The following is a 16,184-nucleotide window of genomic DNA, read 5'->3' on the forward strand; positions in this document are numbered from 1 at the left end:
GGTTCTGGGCCCAGTACTTTTCAATATTTTTATAAATGATCTGGATGAGAGTATAGAGGGGCTACTGACTAAATCTGTAGATGACACCAAATTGAGAGGAGCAGTGAACACACCAGAAGATGAGAGATAGAATTCAACAAGTTCTGAATATATTGCAAAAGTGGGCAGATGTGAACAAGACACAATTTAACAAGAAGAAGTGTGGGGTTCTACATCTGGGTAACAAAAAGGAGCACCATATATACTTAATGGTGGATACACTTCTGGGTATCAGCATGTGTGAACAAGATCTCGGGGTACAGGTGGACTGTAAATTAAATATGAGCAGCCAATGTAATGCAGCAGCAAAAAAGACTAACTTAGTCTTGGGGTGTATCAACAGAAGCATAACATCCAAATCACAAGATGTCATAGTCCCACTATACACTGCATTGATCAGGTCGCACCTGGAGTATTGTGTGCAGTTCTGGAGGCCTCGTTTCAAAAAGGATGTGGACAGAATGGAGTGGGTGCAGAGGATAGTGATGAAGATGATCAGGGACCTGAAGACCAAGCCCTATGAAGAAAGGCTGAGGGACTTGGGAATGTTCAGGCTGGAGAAGAGGATGTTGAGGAGGAAACACAATTGCTCTCTTTAAGTATTTGAAGGGCTGTCACTTAGAAGAGGGCAAGGAGCTGTTCCTGTTGGCAGCAGAGGAGAGGACTCACAATAATGGGTTTAAATTAAGGGTGAAAAGGTATCAGCTGGATTGTAGAAAAAACTTTTTTTACAGGAAGAGTTGTTCAACAATGGAATTGGCTACCTAGGGAGGTAGAGAGCTCTCCTTCTCTGGCAGTCTTTAAGCAGCAGCTGGACAAACACGTCAGGGATGCTCTAGGCTGATCTTGCATTGAGCTGAGGGTTGGACTAGATAGCCTGTATGGCCCCTTCCAACTCTGATTCTATTATTCTAAGCCCTAGGGAAGGAATTGGCTATGTAATTTTTAAAATAAAAACCTCTAAAAGTGACAAAATAGATCCCTTGCTCTACAAGACCACAGATCAGCACTCTACTTCCAGAACTCTTACAATACTGCACAAATAATTGTCTCCTGGTACAAAATCACAACCAGAATTGTGCTAGTCTGCCAGACCCTACCTAAAAAACCATAAGAGCAGCAGTTAAGAACCAGTCAGAATTCTGGGGAAGAGTGAGGATCTTGTACAGCCTTACTGTATAAGAAACAGGAAGCTGAACCCTAGATTCCCTCTGGCTGAGAGTAGATGCTAGGTTTACAAACTAATATGTGGGATTCAGGGTACCATCTACCATGGTGTGCAAAGGAATTTCTCAGTCTGCCCCTTCTCTTCTGTCCCAAGCAAGCCACAAAGAAAAGGAGACCCTCCAGAACCGAAGGCATCTGCCACTGGAAGGGAAATGGACACACCCACACATCAATGCACGCACGCACACATGTATGGCCTGTATGGACCCTAACCACTTTTGTTATTGTTGCTGCTGTTGTTTTAATGTGAAAATGTTTGCTGCCTTGGGGACCCTATTTGGGTGGAAAGGCGGCACAGAAATGTGTTAAATATATGTTTTCTCATAGCTAAAATACTATGAAATTTTTGGTTCTAGATCTCTGCACTCTTATATTCCTGACAATTTCACTCATGCACAGCCACAAATCAAGTGATCGGGGAGATCAATCCATAAAACCAATTAAATCGGTGTAATAAATTATGGTAATGTAGCACTGAGGCATTGTGTGGATGAAACAATTTCTCTTTTTCACAGTTGGGTGACCAATCTCCCAAGACACTACTACACTGCTTTGTTTAAAAACTATACTTACTTCTGCTTGACCAATTATTAGTTCTGCCCATGTTTTCCATAGTGGGCATTTGTCTCTCTCTTCAAACGTTGTCTCATTTGATGTCCAGCAGCACTGCTCATGGTTAAACCACAGGGCACTGAGACAAATACCTTCCTTTAAGTCAGTCATCCAGTCTGCAGCAATATCTATCAAACCAGCCAATGCACCTGTTGTATAAACACTGATAGGTTAACACTTTCAGAGGCTATGAATATAACATCATGATCAATTCTCAAAAGTAGTGACTTAATGCATTACTACCTTACTAGGTAAAACAATGCTGTTACCTAAATCAGATCACTTTTACTAAAATACCACTAAGGTCATTTAAGTTGCAACATTAATTCAGAAAGATGTTTCTACTTCATATTATTAACCTGAGAATATGTCTCAAATTTAAAGAGGCAAATAAAGACAGACAGCGCTGTCAATGATAGTAAGTTCTTCTCAGTGCCAATATCAAAAGTCAGAACTTCTTACTCAGTGTCCAGGGGTAAATAAAATGCATGATGTTTTACAAACATCACATGTTACATCAGATGATAATGGTATACATTTTCTTTAATCATCTACAAAATGGAGGAGGAATAGGTTATGCTGGAAATGGATAAGCTACAACAGAACTGAGTCCCACAGGGAAGATTTAAATTATTAAGAATGTGAATGAGGTACAGAAAAGTTAAAACTGTCTCATAAAATAGCATACTTTCAAGACAACTCTATGGTCAAAAAACAGGATATAAATCTAATAAAATAATTTTAATCCCTTTGTACTGGCATAAACTCAAAGAAAAAAATCAGCAGTTCCATAGCACCACATCCAATTATCTACAATTGAGAAGGGCAGATTTTGATGTATATAATCAGGCTTTAGGCAATCTCAGGTAACCCAGGCTCTGTATACCAAAGAGGATAACATTTTGCTGTGAACCTTTTAAGTGCTAGTAAATGCATTTACCTTTCTAGATCAGGAAAACTGCTGTGGTCAAGGGCTCCTGACTCTCACAATATGCTGCTCATGCGATTAGATTATTTGCATGAGTGAAAAAACAACCAACAGAAATCAGTGAACTAGACTTTAGAGCAGTGGTACACAGTGGCTCAGGAGAACTTGTGGCTTTTCTGAGCGTTGTTCCTCCATGGAGCTTCTGCTGCATGCTCCAGAAAAGGAGGCAAGGACTTTGCCCTGTGGAGCTTGTGGCTGACAAGCAGTTCACACCTTGAGAAAGCTGCTGTCAGAGGAAAGGTAACCTGCAAGCCTCCCTGGCGTGCAAGCCTCATGCCGCAGATGGACGTAAACATGGCTCTTTTGGTTAAAGGTAACTGCAAATGTGGCTTGCTCTAGCCACAAAGGGAGTACCATTTCAGAGTGACTGTATTAACACATAGTTCATCGAGCTTCTATGATTAGGGCTGTACAAGAGTGGGCCCATGACACATGCAGCAAGGAATCCCACTCACCCCTCTTTCTTAGTGGGCCCAGCATGGGAACACAGATATCCCAATCCTGTGAAAGCAATATGCACATACATTCCTTTTTTATCAGAAAGTACATGTGCAAAAAGGACACTATCTGCATGGTTTCTGGGATTAATAATAGTTATACCTGATTTCCAAATAGCATATCAGAAACTACAAACCTAGCTACAATTGTTTGAATTTTATTGGACTCATACAGATTTTTATGTTATAGTTTGTATCAGAGGGAACCTTTTAGCCTTTAGTTTAAAAAAATGAAAACCAACACATTAATTAGAATACCAACTGTAACCTTTTTCTCCTACATACAAAACCATGAACACTCAAGCTTGGTTCCAAAATACCCTTTTAAGTAAATGGAAAACACTTCCAATAACAAAAAAAATGGAGACAGGTGTCACCACCTACCCCAAGAATGGATCTGCAGATAGCACAAAAAGCTGTAGCAGGAGGATGAAGGGGAGTGTCCTATGATGTACTTCCTGTGGTGGTCTTTGGATGCAACCACAGTTATGTTTAAACCTATGATTTCACATTTATTCAAAACTTCTGTGCACATGGATGAAATTTTTAATTAAGCACTATAAAATCTGAAAATATAACCAGAGCCCACCCACCCATCACAAAAACCTCCAAAACTTCGGGATTAGAAGACAGTCTTTTAAAGGCTTAGCATTCCCTGAGGTTTTGGACACTAATTACATTTCTTCTTTTTAAATTAAACCAGAATAGGGTTAAAGTCAAGGTGTCTGGCTCAGGGCATTAATCAACTCTGACAAAAATTGAACAGTCATTCAATAGAATCCAAAAAGGGAAATTATCTGTCCGTTTTGAAACAATATATATTCTCTCACACAGGGCCGCACACACAATTTCCTGCAAGTCCTCTGATCACTGTGACTCAGATGATCCAATGCAGCAAAAGGAATGGTAACGCTTAGTAATGCTTTGTAATGGCTGCATTACTGGTTCAATCCAAATAGCCATCAGGACTGAAACCCATGAACCCCACTGCTAGCTGAAGGGTGGAGGAAGGCGTGTGTAGGTCAGTGCAAAAAGAAAAAAATGTTTTAACTGTGAAAAGGAGAGGCACAGGACCTAATTATATGATACATTGTTCTCAAGTCTATCCTCAGGCCCTAAGAAGCAGACACATGCTGGGAGTTGCCAGCGGAAACTTGATTCCCATGCACCTTTATTTGGATCAAGACAGCTGTGCTTGGGGAGAGGAAGCTTAAGCCTCCCCCATATTGTTTTCCTGATCTGAAATACTATAAAAATATCTTAAGACTCCAGTTCTCTTTTCTTCTCGAAAACGTGTGCAAGCAGCAGCCCCTGGAGCTTCTCATCACTTGGAGAAGTGAGGGGAGCAAAACATTATCTTGATATAATACAGACACTGGGGATAGATCCAATGCAAAAAGTCCTTTTACACTAGATCTGTTGCACAAGTGGAACACACAAGGAAGTTCAAGTGGCTACAACAGTCTGAATCAAACTTACTGTATCTCCACTTGCACTTCTGCAAGCTCTTGAACAACCAATTTCTGGGCATTATCATATGTTGGGAGGAAAGCACTACCGTTGCACAAAAGGATCTAGGTCTGTTTATGTTTTCACTTGTGCATCATTAGATGCAAGCCTGAGTATTCTACTGGAGGGGCTTTGGTGTCCATACAACACCTCTGATGAGTACATAAGGTTCACAGAAGCAGAAATGATCCTCTCCAGTTTAACACCAGCAGTGTCTTATGTGTGATTTGGAGCCCTAAAGAAGTATACAACTTAGCCCATTCATGTGCTATAGATAAAATTCCTTATATATTTGGGGGGGGGGGGGATCAGTTTTAAAACGTTTAATGTATTTTCACTCATTTCTTCAGTTTCTAAAGAACAAATGAATCTTCACAACCAGTCTAACCTGTTCTACTGCTAGAACAATTGCATTCCTTACTGTATGTGTACGTTAATGTTTTACTTGGCAGGGAAACAACAGAACACCAAACAATGCAAATTTTTACTGCTCAGCATAAAACAAGGTTTGGATTTGTGGATAGAAAGATAAATGGTAAGCAGAGGAAAACTGCTGGGTAGAGAGACATTTTCTTCATATGTAAGGTCTGCTGCAGGACTCATTAAGAAAAGAAACCATGAATACATGTCAAAGAAGCCTTCATTGCCTTTGCCTCACAACCACTTCTTCATTGACTATAACAAAATGCTGTTCAATTCAGTTCTTCCAAGGAAAATGTCCAAAAAGTCCAGTTTGACACTTAAAATGCAGCCACTGAGTCTCTGTTATACAAGTAGGCTATAAGGCTATGTTGATATAAATTAATACAATGATATAGAAAGAATTAGTATGAACAGATAAACATACATTTAAAACATTATTTCTATATAAAAAGATTAAAATTTCAATCTATACTATACACAACAATGTTTTGGTGCAAATACTCAAACTGTTGCAATGTATTTAGCAACAACTTCTGTGACCTTTCTATCATTACCTAAAAGAATGTTTAAAAGATGGTAATAGGCAGAACACTGTGTAAATAGCCAGAACAGCAGCAAACAAGGAAGCTCTACATTTAGCATGTAACTTGCAAGAAAAGAAATGGAGATTGAACCCAATATCTGGGTACAATGTGTCCTGACACTGTTATAGTGACTAGAGCTTAACACATCATAACTGCAACAAGTAATTCTGCAAAACAGACTCTTCCAGTTGTCCCTACCTGATGCCAAGCCAGTTAGCGTTACGACTAACCATCCTGACCATGCATCATACAAACTCTTTGTCATCTCCCATGCAGATTCTTTCTTCTTGCTATTGATCTGTAGAAACAATTATTTAATTGTTCTGTATGTTACAATTGATCTGTAAATTACAATTATAATAATAATAATAATAATAATAATAATATTTTATTTTTATATCCCGCCCTCCCCGCTAGGCGGGCTCAGGGCGGCTAACAGACACGGGAGTCTCATGATTCACATTAAACAATAATAGACATGGGAGTCCCGTGATTCATAAAACATAACAACTTAAACATTAATTACAATAAATTATTTAAAATACATAAAAACATATAAACATATAAGATATAAAAATAGGTGCTAAAATGATGTATTTAAGATGGCTGAGTGTCTATTCATTCATTAATCAGGTTCCGTCTTAGTTGCCACATGGTGACTCAAATGCTAACTGAAAAAGAAATGTTTTGCAAGCCCTGCGGAATTGGTTCAGGTCCCGCAGGGCTCGCACCATCTCTGGGAGATCGTTCCACCAGCGAGGGGCTATCACCGAGAAGGCCTGCTCCCTAGTGGCCTTCAACCTAACTTCTCTTGGCCCAGGGATTGTTAATAAGTTCTGAGAACCAGACCTCAGTGCTCTCCGGGGTACATATGGGGAGAGGCGGTTATTTAATCTCTAAATCTACATATAAAGTATAAGCACTCCCCTACTCAGCTATAGCCCTTTTCTTATCTTTGGAAAATGGGATCCTGATATCTGCCACATTCTCACCCAATAACTAAACGTTTGTTTAAGTCAGCTGCTTATGGCAAAGTTTCAGAAACTGGAGAAGCCATATACTTGTCCTGCTGCTGGATTTCTTCTCAGTCTTTCTGCTCTTAGACTAAGGCCACAGTGAGTCTACTCAGATGCCCTGTCTCCCATCACTCTAATGTTAAGAAACTTGGAACAGAAAGCCCATCCCCTGCAATTTCTGTCTCAAGTCTTTGCCTCTCCTTGTCACCACTGGCCAGCTATGGAGGGAGTGGGATTTAGAGAGGAATAGGTGTTTTGTTTTCCAAGCCCAGCTGCCTGCCCCCCACCCTCCAGGCCACTTATCATAGGAGGGATGACAGGAAGAAGCAAGGAAGGGGAGAATAGGATGCCCCTTCCTCTGTGAGTCCTTGTGGACACCTAGTTTGTCATTTCCTATCTATAAACATTAGGATAAAATGGAAACAAAGTAGTTTTAAATACCCGTCTGTGTCTCTCTCTGTCTTTGCATTTCTCTCGCACCCAATCAATGGTGTGGAAGTCATCATATGTTCCAACTCCAGGAATAGGTTCATCCAAGAGGTCCAGTAAGTGCGTTGTGCTATTAATACTGCCTCCATTTGTCATTGTATAATGAGTTCCTGCTGTGGAAAGAGAACGAAAAAGAACTAATCTCTCTAGCAGAAAATAATTATCAATATAGTCTATGCTTAGTGAAATTCTGTTTATTATAAAATACTACACACTGCTACTCAGATTGAGTTTGTTAGTTTTTTAAATACAAATACTGTTTGGGTCCAGCAGGAGACCCACTATGAGGCTTTTATTACACTTTTCTACCTTAAACACTCTCAAAGATAATATTAACACAGAAATAGTAAAGTCACATCTTCCAGAAAGTAATACCCCTATGGAATTAAAAGCACTAGGAAATGGATAAATGTCTATCTCTAAAAGAAGCCAGAACTTCAAAAGCCTGAGGTACCTACCTTAACTAATTGGAAGGTTGATATGGGACCACAGGGCCCTTAAGTGGTCCTAACTAGCCATGATGGCTCAAGGAAATCTCCATTTTCAAAGGCAGTATGTCCATAAACACCAATTATTGACAGCCCTGCCTTAATGCCCTGCCTGTAGTCTTTTAAGAAGCATATGGATGCCTCCTGCGGAAAACAGGATGCTAAACTAGATGGATCTTTTGTCTAATCCAGAAAATACATTCTAATGTTCACACATTACTGTTACTTGGTCTAGCATCTGGTCTTATCAAGACTATACCATTTATAAATCCAGGTATGTAGCATTCATATAAATAATGAGCAAATTATCAAGAGTAAATAGGAAAAGCTGGTTTAAATGCATTTATGTTTACAGGAATTTCTCCCTATCAGCAGCTTTCATATTACTGGCTTGTTCTTCGATTTCAGAGAAGAGACTATGAAAAAAAAATAGGAATTACAGAGAAAGCATTCTTTATCCAGTTTATTGTACTGTGGTGATCAGCATTTTGCCCAGAGTAATCAAACATAACTGTAAATGGCAGAAAACATACCCCTCTGATATACCGCATAACAACTAGGTTTACAAAAACATACCTTCCACATCTAAGCAGGAGCAGTCACCAGTACCACTAGACCATATAAAACTATTACTGCTGCTGCTCCTGTGTATATTACCACCATTGATCTCTACCCCCACTTTTTAATGACTCAATAATAATGGAGATAAAGGATTTAAAAAAATAATTTTGCTTTAAGTCCAGGGAACAGTTGGGCCCTAGAAAAAGCCACCTGCATCCCAACTAGAAGACAACATTTTGCCCATGCAGTATAGTGGTTAATGCTGAATAGGAATACCCTGCCTCAAATCCTCACTTTGCCACAAAACTTACTGGGTGTCTTGGAGCCAGTTAGTATATCTCAGTTGAAAATACCTCCCAAGGGTATGGGGGGGGGAGACACACCATATATGTCACCCAGAGTTCCTGGTAGGAAGCAAGTAAGCATGAGGTTTAAAAAATCAAATACATCTATCACGCATTAGTACCAACTACCTAGGATCTGAACACTTTGGAGAAAGGAAAATACTATAGGATCCTGCCTGAACAGATGAAGTAGCACCATTGAGATTTTATCTGATTGTTTTACTGTTTTAATACTGTTTATGTTGTTAGCTGTCTTGAGTCTTCATAGAATAGGCAGGATATAAATCTAATGTGATAAATAAATAATAAATAAAACATACACTCCAATATGGACTACTATGAAGGAAACTATTTTCAGGTTTTCTTTCCTTAACTGAACAGGACAAATTAAAGAAAATATAGGAACAATATACTGAAGAACTTGACATAAGAGATGAAAAGATGACACATTCCTTCCAAGAAGACTCTTTTGAAGAAGAACTTGCAATTTTTCAAAGTGTAGTGAAAGCTGCATCCAAAGCAATTGGGAGAAACAAATCACCAGAACCAGAAGCAGATACAATACCAATAGAGCTATTTCAAGCCACAGAAACATAGGTCCCTCAGAATCTAAACAAGAATATTACACATGGATAAAAGAAAGTATGGCAGTGAGAGTTAGAGAAACTAGATCACAATGGAAAAAAGTCTGAAGATGCATTTTGACCAAAGAGACTCTGGATACCAAGCCACCAGGAATTAAAAGTTTTACTGCTGGTTAAAAATGGCAAGAACTGCCATCTGGGTTAATTGTAGATAGGCATTCCAATCCAGCATGTATCACTGGACAAAAATAGGATTTGACAATTACATCCGCTATGCTTTTCAGTGCAGAATCTGTCCAGATCCAGGGGTTAGCAAAAACCTATAATGAATAAATACTGACATATACACCTATAACAACAAAGAATATTAAAACAGCCACTCTTCAACTATTAATAACCAAATAAAGCAATTAAAATCATGAGGAAGGTTTGCAAGTCACTAGCTTCTAAAAATGTAACTACACTGCCTTGGGTTTGTGGTATACTACACTTGCACATTTTTAATCTATTGCCTGAAATAATTAGATCCAGAAATTGCATAATGCAGCAGATTTTAATATATTGTTCAGTGTTGTAGTTATTTTCATTTTTAAAGGCAAAAGTGCCTAAATGTAGTAATTCCATGCAGATATTAAGCAAGTTTTAATGTACCTACAAACCCCTTGCCACAAGACACCTTTCCTTCACTTTGTCTGTTTCACCATTTAACATTTTAATAGCAACATGTTTATTTCAGAAACCACTGCCTCATACTTCTTTGCATCTCATCCAGTTTTTTAAAATCTCTCCTACAGATAGATACTTTCCTCCCCACCATAAATGTGGCTTCACAATTTGTAAACGAACAGCTGGAGCAGTGTTTTGAAGGTGTCCTTAGCTCATGTCTAGGCTACAAAAGTAGGTCAACACCACAAATATATTAAAGCAAACAAGTTTCAAGTAACACATAAAATAGGAGTTGAATTATGCTATAACACCTTCAAAACTCATCAGCTGCTCATGGTGAATATGATTCATGAGTCTATATAGTGACATTTTCAAACATATAGAGTAAATCATACAAGCTAACAATCTTTACCTTAATTTTATAGCTTCCTAGTTCAGTTTCCTCTGCTATTAAAGACTTATTCTTGCTTCCCTGGGGAATCAGTAAGTGACAGAAATGGTACAGTCTGCTGCTCTCCTACCATAGCTGATGCTTCTCAAAGGGAGGTCTAATCAGTGGTTCTTAACCTTTTGATTTGCTACCACAAACCATGTATGCAGCAGCATTACTGAATTCCCTCCAAGCAAAAATCTAGGACATAAGAACAGCACTCCAGGCAAGAAAACTACACACCTATATTTATGCTATAGCCATACAATACACAAATTTCAGGCACATACTCAATGAGACTCTTGTGCCTGATGGCAATCAGCCATCTCTCCTTAACTTTAATTTTTATTTCTATTTGCAATGTATAATCTTCTAAAGGATTGGGGGAAGAAATCTGGAATTTTATCCTTGGGATGGAATAAGCAAATAAGCACACATTTCCTCCACTGGCTGCCATAAGCTATTCCGAGTGGGGTAAAGGTTTGCCTAAAATACCAGATGTCCTCTGTTTGCCACCAAAAGTTTTGAATGCTGCTAATGATTTGTACATTGTTCTTTGGGGGACTGTGCTAAATCCCTGTGCCAATATTCATGTAGAACTGAAATATATATCTCTCTCACACACAAATTATACTATTATTAATTTCATTTAAAGCCACTCATGAAGACTCAAGGTAGATTACAGAATATTAAAAAGTAATTTAAACAGGTGGCATTCTCCAACAAACAATGCAGTAAAACTAGGATTAAAGGAAAAGGTAGTCCCTGTGCAAGCACCAGTCATTTTCGACTCTGGCGTCTCTCGCATCACGATGTTTTCACTGCAGACATTTTTTACGGAGTGTTTTGCCATTGCCTTCCCCAATCACCTACACTTTCCCCCCAGCAAGGTGGGTACTCAATTTACCAACCTCAGAAGAATGGAAGGCTGAATCAACCTTGAGCTGGCTACCCGAACCCAGCTTCCACCAGCATCAAACTCAGGTTGTGAGCAGAGAGTTCGGACTGCAGTACTGCAGCTTTACTACTCTGTGCTATGGGGCTGCTTGAAAAACTAGGATTACAGAACAGTAAAAAATGCAAACAAAAAAACTGTCTAAGGCATATCACACCAGCATGAAGAAAGGGTGTTACCAAGGTAGAGGAAGTAAAAAATGTGATGTAACCCGCCCTGAGCCTGTTCCATGGGAAGGGTGGGCTAAAAATCGAATAAAATAAATAAATAAAAATAAAAGGGAGGTGGTACATACAATAAACACAGCGAAAGACTACAAAACTATCCCATGTAGCAGCAACCACCTATGCTGTTCTATTCAATTACTGTTCCATTGTATTACTGCTTTAACCCTTTCATAGAAATGCCATTCAGAACATTTTTGTTTTGTATAGTTTGTGAAATAATCTAAATGTAAGGACCTGGAACTCTCAGAAGACTTTGCTTAAATGAACAAAGCTGTTGCAGTGGGGCAAAGCAGATATGTAGGTCCAAAGCCATTAAAGGTCTTGTAGATATTTTATTTTATTACACATATCCTGCCCTTCTTTGCAAACAGGCTCAGGGCAGCTTGTCTGAAGAACTGGCATGACATGCACATTTTGTGTCATGCCTGATAACAGCTGACCAGCTGTTCTGTACCAGCTGAGGTTTCCGAGCTGTCTTTAAGGGTGGGTGCATATAGAGTACATTGAAATAGCATAGCCTTGAAGTAACTATAGTGTTAACCAGAAGGCTCTCTTTCCCTGGATAAGCCAATCAGGAGGCCCCTACCCTTGGAAGCTTGTACTTCTAATACATTGACGGGGAAACAGCCAGTAAGATCCCTCCGCCACTTTGGAAAGCACATTCTGTGCCACTAAAGAGAAATTTAAAACTAGCCAACATTCAGAAAAATAAAATGTCAACGAAGCCCAGGAAAGCTCCAAGGCACCTACTGTCTCAAGGCTGTCTCAAATGTTTGATAATTACTTTAACTCCACCAGGCCAATTCCTGTGAATACTGCACTCCACATCAACAAAAGCAGGTATCTTGTCTTGCCCAGAGAAGCAGGACTTTAACTAGGTCAATTTCTATCACTGTCCCAGTCAGTCCTTTGGCTTTTTGTTTTAATGCAATCAAGTTCCTCGCATACCCTGCCAGCCTCTCAGCAGCTGTTCATAGCTCAATCAAAAACAGAAATTTCCCCTTCCACATTCAAATCCCAAGAGTCGAACAGACAGAAACTATATAAAGATCTCTTTTGCCTAGCAGCTTGGGTTCGGACAACTATGGAACTCAGACATCAACTTGGAGCCAGGAAGAACTGTTTGCCAAGGACTGTTCCCCCTTCCCCACGTTCTTCAAGATCTCTTAGACCAGGGGAGTTTGTGTAACAGGAGCATGGATTCACATGGCCAGATCTGCCAAATCATGGTAAGGGGGCATCTTCCAAACTAAGTAAAGCTGAAATAATGTATTTTTTTTTGCAGTGTTGTCTCTCCAGCAATAAAGCTAGATCCAATATACCTCCTCCCCCCAAGGCTCTTAACTAAGTCAGCAAATTTTAGCAAGACCCCATTAAAATCGAATAGCATGGGGGACAGGACTGAGCCTTGAGGAACCACCACCAGCAGGTATCACACCAATGACAAGTAGCCTCCAACAACAACCCTATGAGTCGTGCCCATAAGAGATCATTTAAACCAATCCAAAACAGATTTTTTAATCCCTATTTGTACCTCCAAAAATCTCAACAAGATGGCATGGTCTACAGTATCAAAGGCTGCTGATAAATCTGGTAAGAGCAATAAAGCGGCAAATACTTTATCTACATCCAAGTGGAGATAATTAACTAAGAGCGCTTGCAGCTACTTTATACTAAATCAGAACATTAATCTGCCAAGATCAGTATTGTCTACTATTGTCTACTCTGACCGGCAGCAGCTCTCTGGGGTCTCAGGCAGAAGTTTTTTGCAACATCTGCTATTTGAGCCTTTAATTGGAGATACCACAGATTGAACGTGGAACCTACTGCATGCAAAACAGATGCTCTAACAAGGAGCCATATTCTTCCACACCACCCAACTCTATCTTCCTTAAAACAAAACAAACAAAAAACCTACCAAGCACATAACAATATAAACAAATGTCATAAAAGCAGAATCACACCCTGCTATTGTTCCAAGTGGGCAGCCATGTGACAGTCATGCGGAACATCAAGCTGCAAAGGTTGCAAGCATCTTCAGGCCTCCCCTCTCCCATTTCCAGCTGATTACTTTAAACAGTGTTCTCTCCTTGTATCAAACTGGAAACATTCCATGTTTGGTCTGGAGTTTCTAAGTGGCAAGAAAATACTTGCCAAAAGCATCCACACACATATATAAACTAATAGCAGCAAGAGTGATCTGATCACAGTAATAAAACTAGAAACTGACAGGCTGCAGTATGGACATCATCTTTTGAAGACAGCTAGACATAATTCTTGTATTTGTTTTTACAGTAACTTGAAAGATCTTACAGCTATCTATTCAAACTATGTGCAGTTATGTGTTAGTGAATGGCCAAAATTTCTTGAGTGTTGATATTGAAATCTCTAACTGACAACAGCAAATTATTTTTGTGTATGCCACCAACAGAGACACATTTCCTCACTTCTCAGACACCCAGCACTGCAAATTACATCTTGCCCTTGCTGATTACTGCTAATTGTGGTTAAGGGCTCACCTACAACAACCAACTTTTAAAACTGGGCCTAAAAAAAAAACAATGGAAAGAACACTAAGTTTATACGGAAAATCAGCAGATCTAAATCAGCCGTCCTGAGCCTGCTTCGGCGGGGAGGGCGGGATACAAATCAAATCAAATAAATAAACGTGAAGTGCAGAAATCGAAAACCACCAGCATTTCTACATGGATGCTTTGCTCTATCTCGGCTGCTTTATTGCAGCACTACTTTGGGGGGGGGGGGCATCCATAGGTTCTTGTCCATCTATTCACTCTGCTTCTTATGCTTTCCTATGATCTTTCCCAACCCTGGTTTTCTATGGTTATGTGGGAAAGTCTGCAGTCAAAATGGCTTTGGATAGCAAGTTGATGGGAAACTGCCCATTTTTTCCAGATCCTGCCCAACATCAGCATCATTTTCCACAGGGCTTTTTTTGTAGCAGGAACTCGTCTGCATATTAGCCACACACCCCTGATGTAACTAATCCTCCAAGAGTTTACAGGGCTCTTAGTACAAAGCCTACTGCAAGCTACAGGAGGGCTGGCTACATCAAGGGGTGTAGACAAATATGAAAAAGAATTCCTGCTAAAAAAAAAAGCCCTGATTTTCCGAGCATCAATCCTCAACCGTCATTCCTTCCACATACACTGGAGGGCCTCTTTAGTTTTTGAAAAAAATTAGGAACTGCTAGATTGATGTAATATTGTGATATATTTACAGGTACCATGAAAGCATATTCAAAATGTAAAATTATACTGTGAGACAACCACCATTAAAATGTCTGGATAAAATTAGTAATTTAAAAAGCGATATGACTTCATATAACGATTTTTTTTACTACAGAAGATGCAAAAAAGAACTGAAAACTAGTCAATGGGGAAAAGGAGGTAATACAAGCATAAAGAAGTTGGCATCATTCTAAAACAAGATGTTTCTGCAAGTCACAAAGAAAGGTAAACATTTCAAGAACAGAATGCATTAAGAATCTGTAATTTGTATCAGCAGCATGACAACTACTAATTAGGTGTCCAGCAGCATGTCCCAGCCAAACGTAATTGCAATTTGATAGATTTTCCACAGCAAAACTAGTTTTATATGTAACTTGTAGCAAAATCACAAGCATGGTGGTTGTCTTACAATATCAGGACCCACAAGGCATTGTAAACCTCAACTCTTAAATACTGTCTGCAATCACTCATCCATAAACAATCTCTTCTGGCCCACAATTAAAATCAAATAATTTGTATAACACTTTCATCCTCTGGTCTCAAGCACCTGGTCAGAAGGCAACATGGCAAGCCTTTTAAAGGCACAACAGCCAAAATATATTTCCAGGTCAAAATTGATAAGAGGACTTTGACATGTGAAAACTTATGCAAGAATTACTTAAATTTCTACAAGATTACTCAGATAGCTAAGACTGCTAATTAATATAGCCCATGTTTGAGAAAGAACTTGGTGATGACTAAGTAAATGACAAAGTATTGGTATTAGTCAGTATCTCAACATAACCAAGTAATACTCAACGGCTTACAAGTCACATGCAGCTCTTTCACATGCTACCTACAGCTCTTCCCCATTGTGACACCAACTCCATATTCCAGGGAAATTAGGAAGGCCATTGCCCAGTATGGCTTCCCACCTTCAAACAGTTGCTGCTGGACAACCGGAGGAAGCACAAGCTATAAGCCTCCCTGACCTGTGGAACTCATTTCAGGAATGGTAATAAAGGACCTGTCCTGTCCATGAAGAGAAGACTGGATTTATACCCTGCCCTTCACCTGAAGTCTCAGAGTGGGTTACAATCTCCTGTCCCTTCCCCTCCCCACAAGAGACACCCTTGTGAGGAAGGTAGGTGGGGCTGAGAGAGCTCTCCAATAACTGCCCTTGAGCAGAACAGCTCTGAGAAAGTTATGACTGACCCAAGGTTACTCCAACAGCTGCAAGTGGATGAGTGGGGAAGCAAACCTGGTTCTCCCAGATAAGAGTCCACACACTTAACCACTACACCAACCCCACCTTTTC

General features: G+C 39.6%; 1 protein-coding gene across 4 annotated transcripts in view; it reads right to left on the minus strand.

The window, feature by feature from the left end:
- CLCN3 (chloride voltage-gated channel 3) overlaps positions 1-16,184 on the minus strand; it is a 75,304-nt gene that overhangs the window by 19,745 nt on the left and 39,375 nt on the right. For all 4 annotated transcript variants that reach the window (XM_060246544.1, XM_060246540.1, XM_060246541.1 and 1 more), the window contains 3 exons: positions 7,337-7,497; positions 6,078-6,177; positions 1,840-2,027 (listed from right to left, as the gene is read on the minus strand). In XM_060246544.1, the coding sequence (XP_060102527.1) occupies positions 1,840-2,027; positions 6,078-6,177; positions 7,337-7,497 (449 nt within the window). The remainder of the gene's footprint in view (positions 1-1,839; positions 2,028-6,077; positions 6,178-7,336; positions 7,498-16,184) is intronic.

This window comes from Heteronotia binoei, chromosome 9 (genome assembly GCF_032191835.1).
Source record: "Heteronotia binoei isolate CCM8104 ecotype False Entrance Well chromosome 9, APGP_CSIRO_Hbin_v1, whole genome shotgun sequence".
NCBI classification, from domain to species: Eukaryota; Metazoa; Chordata; class Lepidosauria; order Squamata; family Gekkonidae; genus Heteronotia; species Heteronotia binoei.